We start from the raw sequence: 15,269 nt of genomic DNA, 5'->3' as shown, positions 1-15,269 counted from the left end.
GCAGTGGCACCGAGGCCCCGCGCACCCCTGCTGTGCCGGTGTTGCTTTGGGCCTTGTACTGATGGCCCTTGGGGGCTGAATATTGAAGCAGAGGAGATACCTTAGCTTAGGCCGCAGAGAGGGGGTGGGGCAAGCTTAGGGCCCATGTTTTTAACAAGGAGCAGAGGAGACTGCCCTTTGCAAAGTGAAGCAGGTGCAGTGGCACTGGGGCCCAGGGGAATGAAGACCCCTCTGCATCACAATCATGACTCTCTTACTTTTCAAAAGATTCATGGTGCTTTGCTAGAATTCGAATTGAGGAAACCCTGGCTGCAAAGTGCTGGCAACATGTCTGAGCTCTTGTGTTTTTTAAGAGACAGAGAGTCTGTTTCAGGATTGGAGGGATGGGAGACAGGGTGCGGAGAGGGTGAAGAGGCAGAGACTACATCCTGCTACTTAGGCTGCAGTTATCATTATTGCAGCGGGTGCAGCTGCATTGGGGCCCAGGAGCGTGAGGGGCTCTTAACACCCCAATTATATGGGGTAGCGTTTTCTTTTGTTGTTGCATTTTGTTTTTGTTTGATGTGTTTGCTTTTTTATAATTCTCACATTTAGTGCAGAGTTTGACATACAAAAAGTACCCCTGAAATTATCTCATGAGACCCGCCCCCTTCCCTCGGCACTGCTACTCACGCTCCCCCAAGAATTACCATAACGTTTTGAAGGCGGGCTCAACTTCAAATTATTTTACTCTGAGCTCCCCTAAGCGAAATATTTTGCAGATCTCTGTCCTAAGCAAAGTCCCCCTCTGCAACTGACTCCTGGTCCGTCTTCATCTCCATGCCTCCTCCCCACTAGACACGGTTCTAAACTTTGGCACGAGAACCCTGTGCAACCTTTGTATACGTACCCCAAAACTGCTCCCTCTTGTCCCAAGGCCCAATAGCTCTCAACCAGAAACAAGGCTCTGTTCTTAAAGCTATGAAGTGACCTCCTCATAAGCCGTGATCCGCTAAGTCAACGCTAAAGCTTGTGTTTGAGTCCAGACCTCCTAGTTACTCTCAAACCTGGTTGTATGACAATACAACGAGGTGTTTACACCACACTACCATTACAACGCTGGTTTTACAACGCAAGTCGTTACCACGACTTGGGCTGTAGGGTGCTGGACTTAGGAATAGTAAGATTTACTATTCCAACACCAGCCTACGTACAGTAGGGAAGGTGTTGGAATAGTAAATCTACTATTCCTTAGCCTAGAGCGCCCTCCAACGCAAGTCGTGGTAACGACTTGCGTTGTAAAACCATTGTTGTAATGGTAGTGCGGTGTAAAAACCGCGTCGTAAAGCATATTCCCCCTCATTTCCTTATGTAGATCGTTCGATCTTTTACTGTTCTGGACTCTCCTGTTGCAACGTGATTACTACCCAGCTGAGTGCAATCGCCCACTTCCTGCACCCGGGTCTGTTCTCCAGGCCGCCTCGCCATACCTGAAGCTACTACAGATCATCACATCTGGCCCTCCCATTCTACGTCATTCTGTCTCACTTCAGCAACATAGTAATGTGATTATGTACAGAAGTATTACCTGTGCAAAACATATCCTTGCAATTGTCTTTTCATCATCGACGCGTCGTCCGGGGTAGTAAGCGCTATATAAATGCAATTGCAATCTTCGCTCGCCTACCCCCGTATCCGTAACCCTGCATAAATGCAATTGGGAACTTCCCTCTGTACCCTTACTTCGTTGCTAAGTGCACGGTTTGTTGTAGAATGCTCTTGCTGGTTTAATAATTACAAATAAGTGCAACCAACATTTGCAGGTAGGGCAGCTGAGGCCCAGGAAGGTTCCTTGATTTGCTTGGTCCACAAGATTTTGGCCAACTGGGAAGCCTTGATTTAAACCCCGTCTCCTTGTTCCACAGATGGTACCTGCCCTTTCAGGATGCCTGACTTCCGGCCAGGTATTATGTCGTCCTTTAAAGTCGAAGGGAGGTATCATCAATATACACCAATTATGAAGTCATGCAGCCTCTTACCCTGTCAGTAAGTTAGTAGTAGTATATCCCCTTCGATGCTGCCGACGGCAACGCTACCTCGCTGGTGCTGCCGTCAGCCAATGGCCGACGCAGCCCCGCCCGTTTTACGGAAGTGCCGCACTTCCGCAAAATCGCGGGCGCAGTGGAGGGGTTAATATACCTGGGTGGGTTAATAACATAACCTGTATTTGTAAATCTTTACCCAGAAGGATATCTTGGCGCTGAATAACAGATGTTTGTTGTTATGGTACTCATTTTATTGACCCCGGAAGGATGAAAGGCTGAGTGAATCCGCCGGGATTTGAACCTGTTACCATGAGGTCAAACACAGGCCTCTACAGTGGACGCATTAGTCCACTGAGCCACCAGACCCGCCCTTCTTGATGCAGCAGCTGGGGCACCATGCCAGCCACAGGGTTGAATCCTCTGAGGGCTGCTCGGGCTATTGATCCTCTTCACTGGATAAAACGAAGAGTGCCATTGGTGGAGTAATAACCACCTTTAATTACAGTGCTTTAAAGACACATGAGTGGCCACATGTGAGGCGAATATCAACAAATTAACTGTTATCCAGAAATGCTGAACGGAGCCTTTTGAGGAGGATTGTGGGAAGGGTATCGCGAGCAGGGGCTGCTGAGAAGAGCTCCTGGGACAGGAACTGCTGGAGCTGCATGGAAGAGTAGAGATGAGGGGTGCCTGAGAGGGGGAGGCAAGCAGGCAGAGAGTGAGGGGCTAAAATGGAGTGAGAGAGCATGGGGTAGAGAAAGAAGGGAGGATGCGAAGAAAAGAAGTGTGGGTGAAATAAAGGGAGGGAAAGCATTAGGATTGTGTTGCGGGCAGTGTGTATACCTGTGTGCATGTGCAAGAGAGTGTGGAAGACCACTAAGGGCAAAGCTTTCTGAACTCTTTAGCCGCTTAACCGCGGCGTGAATTCCGCCGCAGTGGTTTTAACGAGTGGGCGGGACCACATTGACCAACAGACGTGCGCAACACTAGTGAGGTAGTGCTCGCGACGGCTGTTGGCCGACGGGAGCACCGAAGGGGTTAGTAGTGGTCTCAGACTGAGGCGTATAGTCAGGCGCTTTGACCCACCCTGCAGCCTGCCTAAAGGAGACAACGCCTGGCCCTCATAGCCTCAGCCAATCATAAGCACCTGTCACCTGTTCTCATTCTACGAACTCTCAACAGCTTTCAATGCCGTCGCCACCCTCACCTTGATACCTTGCTATCATCTCACCCTTGGCGTCACTGACTGCGCTCATTGGCTTCTAAGGTATCTCAGCCCATACCTGTTCAGTCGCATTACCCTTCAAAGCCCTGTCTCTTGCAGATCTAATGGACATACTCAACTCCCTCGAAGCCATTTCTTTTGAAGAAGGATGTCTTACCTTAATCCTTCACCCAAGCTCTTTCTGGGGACGATCTTTCACCCCTAGTCACCATTGTCAATGCCTCCCTCACTCAAGGTATCGTCCCAGAAGCTTTCGGGACAGGCCAGATCCTTCCACTTCTAAAGAAACATACGATAGACCGTATCGACCTACGGCCTATCATTCATCTGTCATTCATCGGCAATGGCAATGCCAAAAACTCTTGATTATCAAAGAAAGTGTTTGTCTCGCTAATGGCTTTATGCACTCAGATACACTTTGTCATGCATTTTTGCACTGATGCATCCGTATACTGACTCGTCATTGCTTTCACTCTCCAACACAACCACAATAAAACACACACAAACTCACCAAAATGTGTTTATGTTTATGTTTATTAAATTTGTATTGCGCACAAATACCCGAAGGTGTCTCGGTGCAGGATAATTTCAAAGAAGGCAAGTGGAAAAAAGAAAACTTGCTGCTGTCTAAACATGGTAGTAATGTACTTGCAGTAACAAAACTAAACATAGTAGTGGGAGTCCCATCTTTCAGTGGTGTTTGTACATAGTACATTGTTGTTTTAAAGTTTCAGCATGGGCACCCTGTTTAGAGCTAACGTGTTATTTGGAAAAGGTCTATAGCCAAGTAACAAAAATTCTCTTTTGCTGTGATATCTAAGTGTTTGGATATATTAACAAATATAGTCCAACTGTAGTAAAACACTTCAAAAGATAGCTAGTTCGATATTGGATTTTATTGATGATTTATGTTTTGCATTTGATAAATGTTTATATATTTTTTATCTTTTATATATTTTTCTTTTTTTGTGAAATATGTTATTATAAAAAACAATGCACCGTATAAAGTGACTAATATAGTACATAGAATCCGTGTATTTACATATTCATTTACATTCAATAAACATTTTAAAAACATATGAAAAAAAGAAGAAAGACATAATCAATAGACTTGAAAAACTCAATAAATGAGTTGAAGGCAATACGGTAGATAACACTACGCGCGTTTCGGCTCTGTGGCCTTCTTCAGGTGACCGTCTATTGCTGTTACGAAAAATTAGCCCAGACTTGATATATGGCAAAGGTGAATTCAGACAGCTGCAGAGCAGAGGGGTCGCTCAGGCACAAAGGTTTCTGAATATCTGAATGCTTATACCTTCTTCTCACTTAAGCATAGTTGGTAGAAAAATGTTGCAAAGGTTCTGTAGCGTCTTTAGTTGTCTATGGATCACCTTAGATGTGATGATCTATTATATTTCAGACATTGTGCTCAAGCAGATGTTTTATAGATAGTTGGCAACGGAACTTTAAAATGGTGATCTGTCGTTTTCCAGGAGTTCGAATCAGATGAAAATATGCAGATTACAGAAAACGTGACTGTTGGTAGCCAGCCGATAGCAAGGAACTCCCGGTACTAGTTCACGAGGATGTGTCGGCTATTTGAAAACGGGATAGTCGGGTTGGCCATCTTAAAATAGTAAAACAATGATGCACTATGGGCAAGAGCATGCAAACATGTTTGCACGATTTAGAGGAAGTCGCCATGGGTGATACCGCGCACTGCTGATGTAATGAGTGACATGTCAGCAGCCCATTAGCCCTGCCTAGGGAGCAGCAAAAATAAAATAGAAAGAGGAAAAGCAAAGACAGAAAAGGGGAACTATAAAATGAGAAGTTACCATATTACCAGGAACTTACAAGTAAATTAAATGTGCCAATTGGGTTTGTGCCAATTTCAACATGTTTAAAGGTGAGAGCACAAGCACTTTACCACTGGTTAGCAGTGGTAAAGTGCAAAGAGTCCTAAAGCCAACAAAAACGAATTCAACAAAAACAGAAGTAAGGCAAAAGGTTGGAGTGAAGAGCACCCTAAGGCTGACGGGCATTATCTGTCACGATATACCATCCATTGATTCCCTATCTTATATATATATATATATGGTTTATGTCCTCTTTTTATGTTAATGAACATATGTATTTAAATCCTGCCAAATGGTGGCGCCGGCCTCTATTGACAAAGGCGGTAGCCGAAACGCGTTTGGAAAGTGTGTGTTAAAGCCCAGTAAAGACCTGTTGGGCACGTTCCTGTGAGTGCTTTGTACTTTATGTACTTTGGAAATCGAGCTAAGGTCTGGGAGACCAGCGTGGTGTCCGTCACCCCGCCTACAAGCACCCGGTCGAGAGTGAAGGAAGCTGACGGAAAGCGAGCCTGTAATATAAATATATATATATATATATATATATATATGTACCTTAAAATACTGCATATGATATGTGTTTTGACAGTGTTCTTTTATATAGCAGTTTATATAGCTTTCAAAAGGGACCTCAAAGTTCTCCTCCTCCAGAGACACCTCCAAAAGTGATTCACGTCCTCTTGGTATTTGGAGGAAGACTCCCCACTACTGATATTTTCCATGCCCATGGAAGTGCCTTCCTAGGGTATTCCTGGGGTTGGAGTGTCTGCCTCTTTGGAGTATTTTCCATGCACCTGTGTTCGGTGCCCTTGTGTAACATGCACACACCACTTTGCCCTTGTAACTCACGGTTTGCTCTCTGCTCTCACATGTTTTTATCTTTGATACTTGCACAAGTGCCACCTTGCCTACATAACGCTTGTTCGTGTGCCTGAGTGTCTAGCACCTTTTGCAGTATTATAACCCAAATGATACTTTGTTCTCTCTTGTAACTGCACACGTGTCACTTTTTTTCTTCTTGTGCACTTTTTACTACCTCATGTATTTTTGGCTGCTCACAATTCTCACTACCTCATGTATTCTGTGTGCTCACAATCTGTCACTTTTACCTTTATTACCTCATGTATTTTTTGGTTGCTCACAACTTTTACTACCTCATGTATTCAGTTTGCTCACAATTGTCATTATTACCTTTACTACCTCATGTATTTTTGGTTGCTACCTCATGTATATTGTTTGATCACAAATGTCACTATTACTTTATGTAACGTAACGTATGCTTTTGTAATGTTTCTCTTTATGTTCCATTTCTGTTCCTATTGTGAAGCGCTCTGACACCTTCGGGTAAAGTCCGCGCTATATAAAAATGCATAAATAAATAAAATAAATAAAATGTGGAAATTTGCATTTTGCTGATAAATATATGTAAAAACCTGTCAGCCCTCACTCATCTTGTCCCTTTCTTGTCTCTCCAGGTACAACCTCTACAGTCGGACACAGCTGGGGTACCTGTTCCACCGGCGTCAAATGAGGAGAGCCCGCCAAAGATACCCTCAAGGGCACTCCGTAGCCCGCCCCATGGTGTTTAGTGGTAAGAGCCAGCTCGCTTTCAAGTACTAACTGGGTGCGGCGGTGTCGTAGAATGCCACGAGCCATATCATATTTTTGTTCAGGGTCATAATGCAAATTGACGGGGCCCCAGTGCTTAATTTGTAAAAGAATGAGTACCAGTGCCCAAAAGCACTGCTCAGAAGCGGCGGCCGGTGCACTTCAATGTTGATGCTTCAGTATCAAGGCTGCATAGTCTCTATTCCACCTCGTGCCTCTTTAATCCACTACATGTCACTCCCTGCCCCTTTATCTCACTCTTGCAGGTTCCTGCATTCTCCCTTTGTGGCGGTTTTTTAGTCTTTCTCTCCCTCCATCTTTCCGTTTTGACTTTTTTTTCTCTCTTCCCCATGGTAAATGTCCGTTGCAGAAAAATATGTGCTGGTTCCCCAAAAAGAGTTCAGTTGACCTCCACTAGCAACCACTGGCTCAAATTAAGCACTGCAGTCCCCTGAAAAATATGAAGAGGTCGCCTCTAAGTGTACCATGTCTCACAGATGTTTGATGAGCTAGGACTGAATGGGGGGCTCCATGATGGTTGGGGACCTCTTGAAGGGTTGGGGGCCACCTGAGCTGCAGGGACCTGCGTTATGCCTCTGATTTTGTTATGAATGTTATGATTCATTCATTGGTTTTTTTCTTTCTTTTATGCTGCTTGGCGTAGTTGTCTCAAGGCATCGTCTCAGCCATTTTGTTACACTCTTCATATGTTTCCTACATCGCATTATATTATCTTTTTCCATAGTGGAGTGATAGTGGTACTTTCAGTAGGATCTTAGGGCGAATGGGGGCAAACACCTTCTTCTCATGGTAGCCTGTCACTCTATGTGGTGAATTCTGTTATTTCTTCATATTTTCTAAGTCCAACAGTTTCTGCACACCACCCCTGCCCTTTGCTCTGTTAGGTACTTCCTGAGTACAGGAACTGTGACAAGTTCCGCCCTCTAAGCGCAGGGCCCACCTGAGCCCTTTGGGATTTTGAAGAGTTTGTGCTCCTCACAAAGTTTTCCCTCCAGCCAGACCTGGCCAGCAGTGTGAAATATACATCTCTATTATGATTGTAAAACACCCTAGCCACAGGGGGGAAATAGTTAACAGTTACCTTGAGTTATATTGACCCTATGTCCCTGACCAGAACTAGAGAACAGAGATATATAGAAGTAGGTAACAACGACCACAGCAGCCTCAGCCCATTAGGATAATCACTTTCCCCATGTTATGTTATGTTATGTTATACTGGGATTTTATATAGCGCACGGCTACTCAAAGAGTGTCCCGGCGCTTTGCCCATGTCTGGGTCTTGTGAACAGCATGTCCAAGCAGATGACTTTCCTAGACTGAGGAAACAGTAAGACAAAAACTGAAAGACTGGGGGGTGAAGGTTTGATTCATTCAGCATTCTGTCCATCGTTTGCTTCCACAACACTTCTCACTCTGAGTGGGATGTGTATGCCCAGATGTGGTGCCCTTGCTCGCTGTGCCACTGGATTCACGCTAACCTGACTGTTGAGGGGTGAAATACCCCAAAACCGGTCACAGGATGCTTGTTTCTGGTCCAAGTTCGGACTGGACTGTTCCCATGAGGGTCAGGGTCATGACGGATTTGCCTATGACTGGATTCAAACTGGGGTGGCATAGTGAGCAAAAGAAAGATTACTTTAATCCAGATTCTCAACTGGGGATGAATTTTTCATTCATTCAGCATTCCGTCCATTATTTGTTGCTGCAGCAAAAACAGAAGGACAGCACCTGAACCTCTTCAGGACTGCAGCTGTAACAGTAATAATACAGAGGAACTCTTAGTCTTTATGTATAAAAGCTTTTGTATGGTTATAGAAGTCCTTGATGACTTGCAATATCCTTTTAATCTATCTTCTATGCTTTATCCTTCATTTATATCTGCTCTCATTTAGGCATGAAGGTGAGGGGGGAGATAGGGATTTAAATTTACACTAATGCCAGTTTAGCATTGGTGACCAGCACTAAAAATGAACACCCATAAGACAAGCTTTTTATTGAGTGCTTTGGGTTGAATGTTGACTGTTGCCATTTTCTCTTTCGCTTGTTGTTGAAGGGGTGAAAGTGGTACCCATTCCTGTGCTGTCCGACAACTACAGTTACCTGGTCATCGACACTGATTCCAGCCTGGCCGTCGCCGTGGACCCCTCCGACCCGGTGGCAGTGCAGGTAGGGGCATCTTCACTCAGTGGCTCCTTGTGGTCTGCCTCCTGTTCTCCCTTCAGTGTTTCTTTGGTTGGTGGTCCTTAAGAGGTTTTGTTCTCACCTGTGTGCATGTATTCCTTCGGTAGTTCAGTACAACGGGTGAGCCTCTCCTCAATTCTTTGGTCTGGGGATAAGTATCCCTTCAGAATTTTGCTTTAGGGTGAGTCTCCCTTCAGTATTTTGGTACGTGGGCGGACCTACCTTTTAGTCCGTTTTTATGGCCTGGTTTGACCGCACAGTTATTGCCAAACAATTATGTGAGAATCACCAGGAGAGGGGCTTTGACCCGCCCACATGTCTGGATCCAAGAGTACATGTTTTGATTGGGCAGACGGTGTGTAATTCCTCAAAAAGTGCTTGCCCTCCACACAGCTGTGATCATTTTGTTTATTTATCCAGCTGCCTGAGCTTGAACTTTCAGAGGCACACACCTGACATTATAGTGCTGTTAAAGTGTCTTAGATAACTAGATAATATCTTGTTTTCCTCTGGCAGCAGCACAAACAAAAGGAGGGAAGTCATTAACCTACGTGGAACTGTCACCTGACCTATAACCTATATTAATATTATTGTACAGTTCTTCCTCAAAAGTATCCATTCCCATGCAATTTATTGTGCAATGCTTCCCATTCTCATACACTATTCCTTAAAAGCCCGACAGATTGTAACTGCCAATGCTTGTTTGGCCTGTGGGTACATCTTCTTTCCTGTAAGTTTTATGTTGATGCTATTTCCTTCAGTAGTTTGGCTTGTGATTGCGTCTTCCTTCAGTAGTTTGAATTGTGGTCAAGCCTTCATTGAAGTTTGATCTGTGGTTTGGCCTTCCTTTACTTGTTGGCTCGTTGCTGGGTCTTCTACTTGTGTTTCATCTGTGCGCAAGTCATGAGTTTGGACATCAACGGGTGGGTGTTCCTTCAGTTGATTGGTCTGAGGGACCCATCTCTTGCGTCAGTACTTTGGTCTGTTAGTAAGTCTTCAGTATGTATTTGAACTGTGTATGAGTCTTCTTTTGGTAGTTGGGTGTGTCTTGCGCTTTTCCTTTTTGTGTTCAACGTGTTTTTTTCAGGGCTTATTTGACCTATCTTACCTACATCTTATTGATTGGCAGTATCTCTGCTTCTTCTGTGGGAAGTTCTGCACCCAGTAGATTGCACCACAGACTGCTTGAGTAGGTGATGAGTAGGGACCAGTAGTTATTCCATGACAGTGGACTGCCAGAAAAGAGGCAAGCCAGTTGAGGACCCTGGCTCACAGCAAAAATTGAGTCTGTAACCGGAATGCTGTGGTTGACAGTATCGAAGGCGCTGACCCGTCTACAAGTACCCCGGCACTGGGGTGGTTTTGGCCAGTAGCCATGCAAAGCTTGCCTGCCTCGCTGTCGTGGCTGTTTCAATTCCTCTGTTGGGTCAGAAGCTGGTCTGTGCATCTTCCAGGACAAAGTTAACCCCTTTGCTGCGGGGCTGTTTCCCCCCGCTGTGCTGGGTGTCGGGGGTGCGCACAGCGCCCCGGTGCTAATGACGAGCTGAGCTCGTCATGAGCCACGGGGCTCCGGTGCTCATGACGAGCTGGGCTCGTCATGACTGCGCCCGTTTAATTGAACACTCAGCACAGATGGGGAATCAGCCTAGCATGCGGGCGTTCCAACGGTCATGACGAGCTCAGTTCGTCATGAGCACCAGAGCGCCGTGGCTCATGACGAGCTCAGCTCGTCATGAGCACATGAGGGGTTAATCTTAATATAAAGTGAGCCTTTCTTTATAAGAAAGGCTGCTTTATTGTAATATAAGGTACTTGAACTGCTGCATGGTTTAAAGATATGATAACCTCTTCTCTGGTGACCTTTAAGATTTCAGACTGTCCAAAGCGGGGCATAATAATTTGTGTTTGTTCATTAACTCATAGGATTTAGCAGTGTTGATTTGCTAACCGCGCCTCCTGGAGTGGTAGCCTCGTATCGCACCTAATGCAGTTACGTACACTGGGAATTCACTCTTCTTTCTCAAGCTTACACCCTATTTGTTGGTGGTCTCTGTCTGACTTAAATCCCATACGTTAGTATATCCTGTACATTGTTGAATAACATATTCACCTCGTCACTGCGGCGCAAATTCCGCGGCAGTGCTGAGCATTCCAATCGCGGGCGTGGTCATGACGGCTCCCGGCCGTCATCAGCACACGCCCACCGTGACTCATGACGGCCGGGAGCCGTCGTCAGCGTCAAAGAGGTTAAGGATCAAACTGACCAGCCTTATTAGTAACATGCTGTAAAGTCAGCAGATAACTAACTATATTTCTGGTGCTAATTTGGTTAATTAGATTACAAATTAACTCCTTCGTGTAAACCTTTAAAGCGTAGACCTTCTGGATTCATATCTTCACCTCTCAAATTTTTTAAAGAAATGCAGTCGATTTGTCATAAAATAATTATATATTTGTGACATTGATTTGATCATATATTGTAAAAATTATATGTATGAACGCAAAAAGAAAAAACAACATCCCCGAAAAAATGTAATTAGCTCTTTGCAGCATAATTTTGTGTTAGTTGACTCAGTTTCACAAAACCTTTGGATTTACATGAATCACTGTCATTTCACTGCCCTGGATGTGGCAATGGTTCTTAACCTTTTGACTTCTGTGAACACCCACTTAATCATTACTGGAACCTGGTGACCCCCGCTGAATCATTATTAGAATATGGTGACCCCCATCTGAGTCATTACTAGAACCCAGGAACCCGGCCCAGACATTTCTGATGATCTGAATGGCGAAACAATACAGAAAACGTACAGAAACCATGTTTTCATCAAACAAATATACTTTCATTAAATATTTATTAAGTCACAAACAAATAAATAAAAAAAAAACTAAATTTTCATTTTACTTTACATTCAATCGAGACCACTCCTGGTCCAGGCTATATACTCTTTGGTGCACCTGCACTGTTCCCACCAATCAGTCTGAGGATACTAACTTTATTTTTAGCCCTCAGTTATAAATGCCTTCGCATTTACAGAAGGTTTCGCTATTTTAAATTTTGCTTTTTTATTTAAATACACTTTATGAATCTGTTAATATTATTTAATTTTCTAAGCAGTCACTGACCCCCTGAGTAGGCTTTGTGGACTCCTGGGGGGTCCCCGGACCCCAGATTAAGAGCCACTGCTCTCTTTTCTTCCCTTATGACGTCTTTGACATCAATCACACATTTCCATTGACCTGTAGAAAGTAAGCCAGCCGAAGGTTCTACTGCAGAGGGCGGCTGCTCTCTGAGTCTGTATGAATAGCAGCTTGTTATCTGCTCCTGTGGTGTGATCTCGATAGCTGGAGGAGTTATCTTCTGGACCTCCAAGAATGATATCTGGGACCAGATGGAGCCTCCATGGAAACAAGCCGCAAACAAGCATTGGTTAAATTGAGCACATCCTATTCATTGACATTCAGTGAATTGTTGCTTTCGGACTCAGCTCTGCTGATGTGTTTTTCTCTTCCTTTTTTTTCTAATTTGTGTTTTTTTTCCCTCTGTTCTCGGTTAATGTCCAAAGAGGAAAAATACGTGTTGGTGGCCCCCACCGGCTCAAATTAAGCCGTGGGTATCAATCGAGTGGGGCAGTGACTGGCTACAATCATCTAAGCTTCTCAGTGTAAGAGGAGTTTGGACCAACCTCCCTCCCAAAAAAAACACCTGCCTTCCTCATTTCAGACCATCATTTCATACCAAAGGGCGTTGCTCAAAGTGTGAAAGATGTTTTAAGTAAAATGTGTACACAGGGCAGGCCCTGCGTCCTGCCATTGTCTCTTTATGGCATTCCATGTTCTTTGCTTTGCAACCTTTTTGTGTCTGAAAGAGCTTATAATATGGCCGTTTGCAGTCCACAAGCGCTGCGAACTGACTTACTCTAGGCGCTCTGGCCGCTTGAGCAGCAGTTACGGGTCACAAAACCCTTCTCTAATTTTTGCAGTTCTGGCATATTTACAAGCACCTTCAGCGCTCTCCGGGCATTGATAGAGCGGTATTTGCTCTAGCGACCTTTACCCCCTTCCCCATAAGGGTGGGTGTGCTTTGGGAACATGGGGTGCTTTTGGACAAGGGCGTGTGGTTTGATATTTACAGCAAGGCGGATACGTGCCTGGCGAGGCAGGAAAGTAGTGAATGAGCGATTGAGTGAGTGAGTAAAGACACTCACTGTCTTCACTCACTCCTGGGAACCCCTAACACGGGTCTGGAAGGGAGGACCCGGCTCTTTCCAGAGCGGCGCTGCTACCCAGATGTCCGGCTAGACAGTGGTCCCTGCCGTGGGCACTTTGAGGTAGAAACGTGCTTCACTTTTCGTTCTAAATTCATGTTTACATATTGCTGCATGCCCAAGATCACACTAGCCTGGAGACGCTTGGATTAACAGCGAGACCGGTCCTGCGTAAACATAAGCAAGCCAGAAAACCTAATTTCACCACAAGTCCCAGAACGACCGAGCCACACCAGTGTTCCGGAGGTTCCTTGCCAGTAACCCGTGGCAACCTGTTATTTTATCACCAGGCCAACTCCCCCGCAAACACTGATGTCACGTGGTCGAAGTGCAAAGTCCACTTACATAATATGGCATTAGTCCTCGACAATAAAACTAATGTTGTCTGCAGATTTCATTTTGGATTTTTATTAATATTTAAAAGAGGGCATGATTCTACGAAATTGGTTTCTTGGCGCTAAAAATAAGTTTCTTGGCAGGGCCAGTTACTGATTGAAAAGCCCTCCTCAAACTGGTAAGGGAGGGTTGGTTACGAATTGAAACCGGTAGTGACTTCATGGCTTTCTGCGTCTCTGAAAATGCTTTATCTCCATAACAGCTGTTCCATGGAAGTAGATAAAGCTGATCAAATCTCAATTTTCTGGTGGATCGATGCCAGAGAAACTTGTTGGCCACGAAACCAGCCGAGTGCGCATAAACTGCTTTGTATACTGTAGTCATGGCCTTAAAGAGGGTTCAGCAATGTAAGTGAACCCAGTGAGGGCTCCCTTTGCTCTGCCACTGACTCAGATGTTTTTTAGGGCCCCTCAAAAGACTGATTCAACAGCTGTGCCATTGGATGCATCGAAATATTTGAAAAGCAGGGGAATAGTATGGACCTGAAGGAACACCTTGACTGATGGCTTTGGGAGCTGAAAGGTCCCAGGGCTGCATTAGCAAAGTTTGTTTTGGTTCACGGGGAAGAGCAACGCAGACCTTGCACAGCATGAAAGGTTTCGGCCCAGGGGTCTCCTGTGTTTTCGGTAGTAAGAACACACTTGCTATCCCGAGCTACAAATATTATTGGTGTTGTAAAAGTGCCCACGTCTTACAAGATTACATGAGTAGTCACCCTAAGCAGGATAACTAGCCGTGATCACCCCAGTGCACCGGGCAGGGTTGTCGGCTGTAATGTTGCTACATCATTTATCACTCAAATATCCGATTAAAAATTCAACCTATTTTTCACCAAACATCAGCTTATGAGTTCTGAAAACGCACACATTTTCATCTCAAATACACATTTTTCAGTTTTTGGTATAGGTACATTAATTCAACCAAGCAGAGTTTGTAATTTAATTTAGTCGGCCGGGCTGCTCACTGGAGAGCTACCAGTAGCTCACAAGCTACTCGTTGGAGAAGCCTGGGTTTGGCCATTAGACCAAAAACACTTCTGAAAAAAGAGTTGAGTTACAATTTTTGAGTTATGAGAGATGCAGCATTTGATCATTTCTCTTGCTAGCTTTTACTTGTGATATAAATACACCTTCTGAGCAGTAGGGGAATTGAATTTCTTCATGCAGGTGGCCAGTGGTGATAATTTCTCTCTGCCCAACTTTAGAGAACCTCTATAGAAAGACAGTAAGGAGGGGGTGTCATGACCGGAGTCCAACCAGGCCTGGCTTTCGATCTCCTCCCCAAGACCCACCTTCTCCCCTTGCCTGAGGGGCCTTCGACTAGTGTAACTCGAAGACACTGACATCTTTCTGGTTGTGGAGATGGACTCTGCTTGTTAGAAAGGATTGGGCATAAGGTTTGGAGAAAGCTTGGCCTTGACAAACGAGCCACCTGGGTGATTTATTTGACATAAAGTACTTCAGTAAGAACAGGAAACACAATGTTGGTAAATTGGGGGCATTTTATGGACGGTTAGGATTGTTCTGGGGGTATCTGCAATGACAAACTAGTCTTCAGTCTTAAACAACCCAACCACAGCTCGCTTGAGCTCAGAATAAGCCTAGGAAGGGAGGCGAAGGAAGGTGTTTAGTGTATTTTACCAATGAAGAAATAGGGCTGGGCCTCCTGGAGCTGTCCTAACGTGCCAACA

The 15,269-nt window shown here is 44.8% G+C and overlaps 1 protein-coding gene across 2 annotated transcripts in view; it reads left to right on the top strand.

The window, feature by feature from the left end:
- The window catches only part of PNKD (PNKD metallo-beta-lactamase domain containing), a 298,336-nt gene that overhangs the window by 151,649 nt on the left and 131,418 nt on the right, over positions 1 to 15,269 (top strand). For both annotated transcript variants that reach the window (XM_078679248.1, XM_078679249.1), the window contains exons 2-3: positions 6,581 to 6,696; positions 8,788 to 8,900. In XM_078679248.1, the coding sequence (XP_078535374.1) occupies positions 6,581 to 6,696; positions 8,788 to 8,900 (229 nt within the window). The remainder of the gene's footprint in view (positions 1 to 6,580; positions 6,697 to 8,787; positions 8,901 to 15,269) is intronic.

This window comes from Lissotriton helveticus, chromosome 3_1 (genome assembly GCF_964261635.1).
Source record: "Lissotriton helveticus chromosome 3_1, aLisHel1.1, whole genome shotgun sequence".
NCBI classification, from domain to species: Eukaryota; Metazoa; Chordata; class Amphibia; order Caudata; family Salamandridae; genus Lissotriton; species Lissotriton helveticus.
The sequence above is the reverse complement of the archived record's forward strand: the minus strand, read 5'-3'. Positions and strand labels throughout refer to the sequence as shown.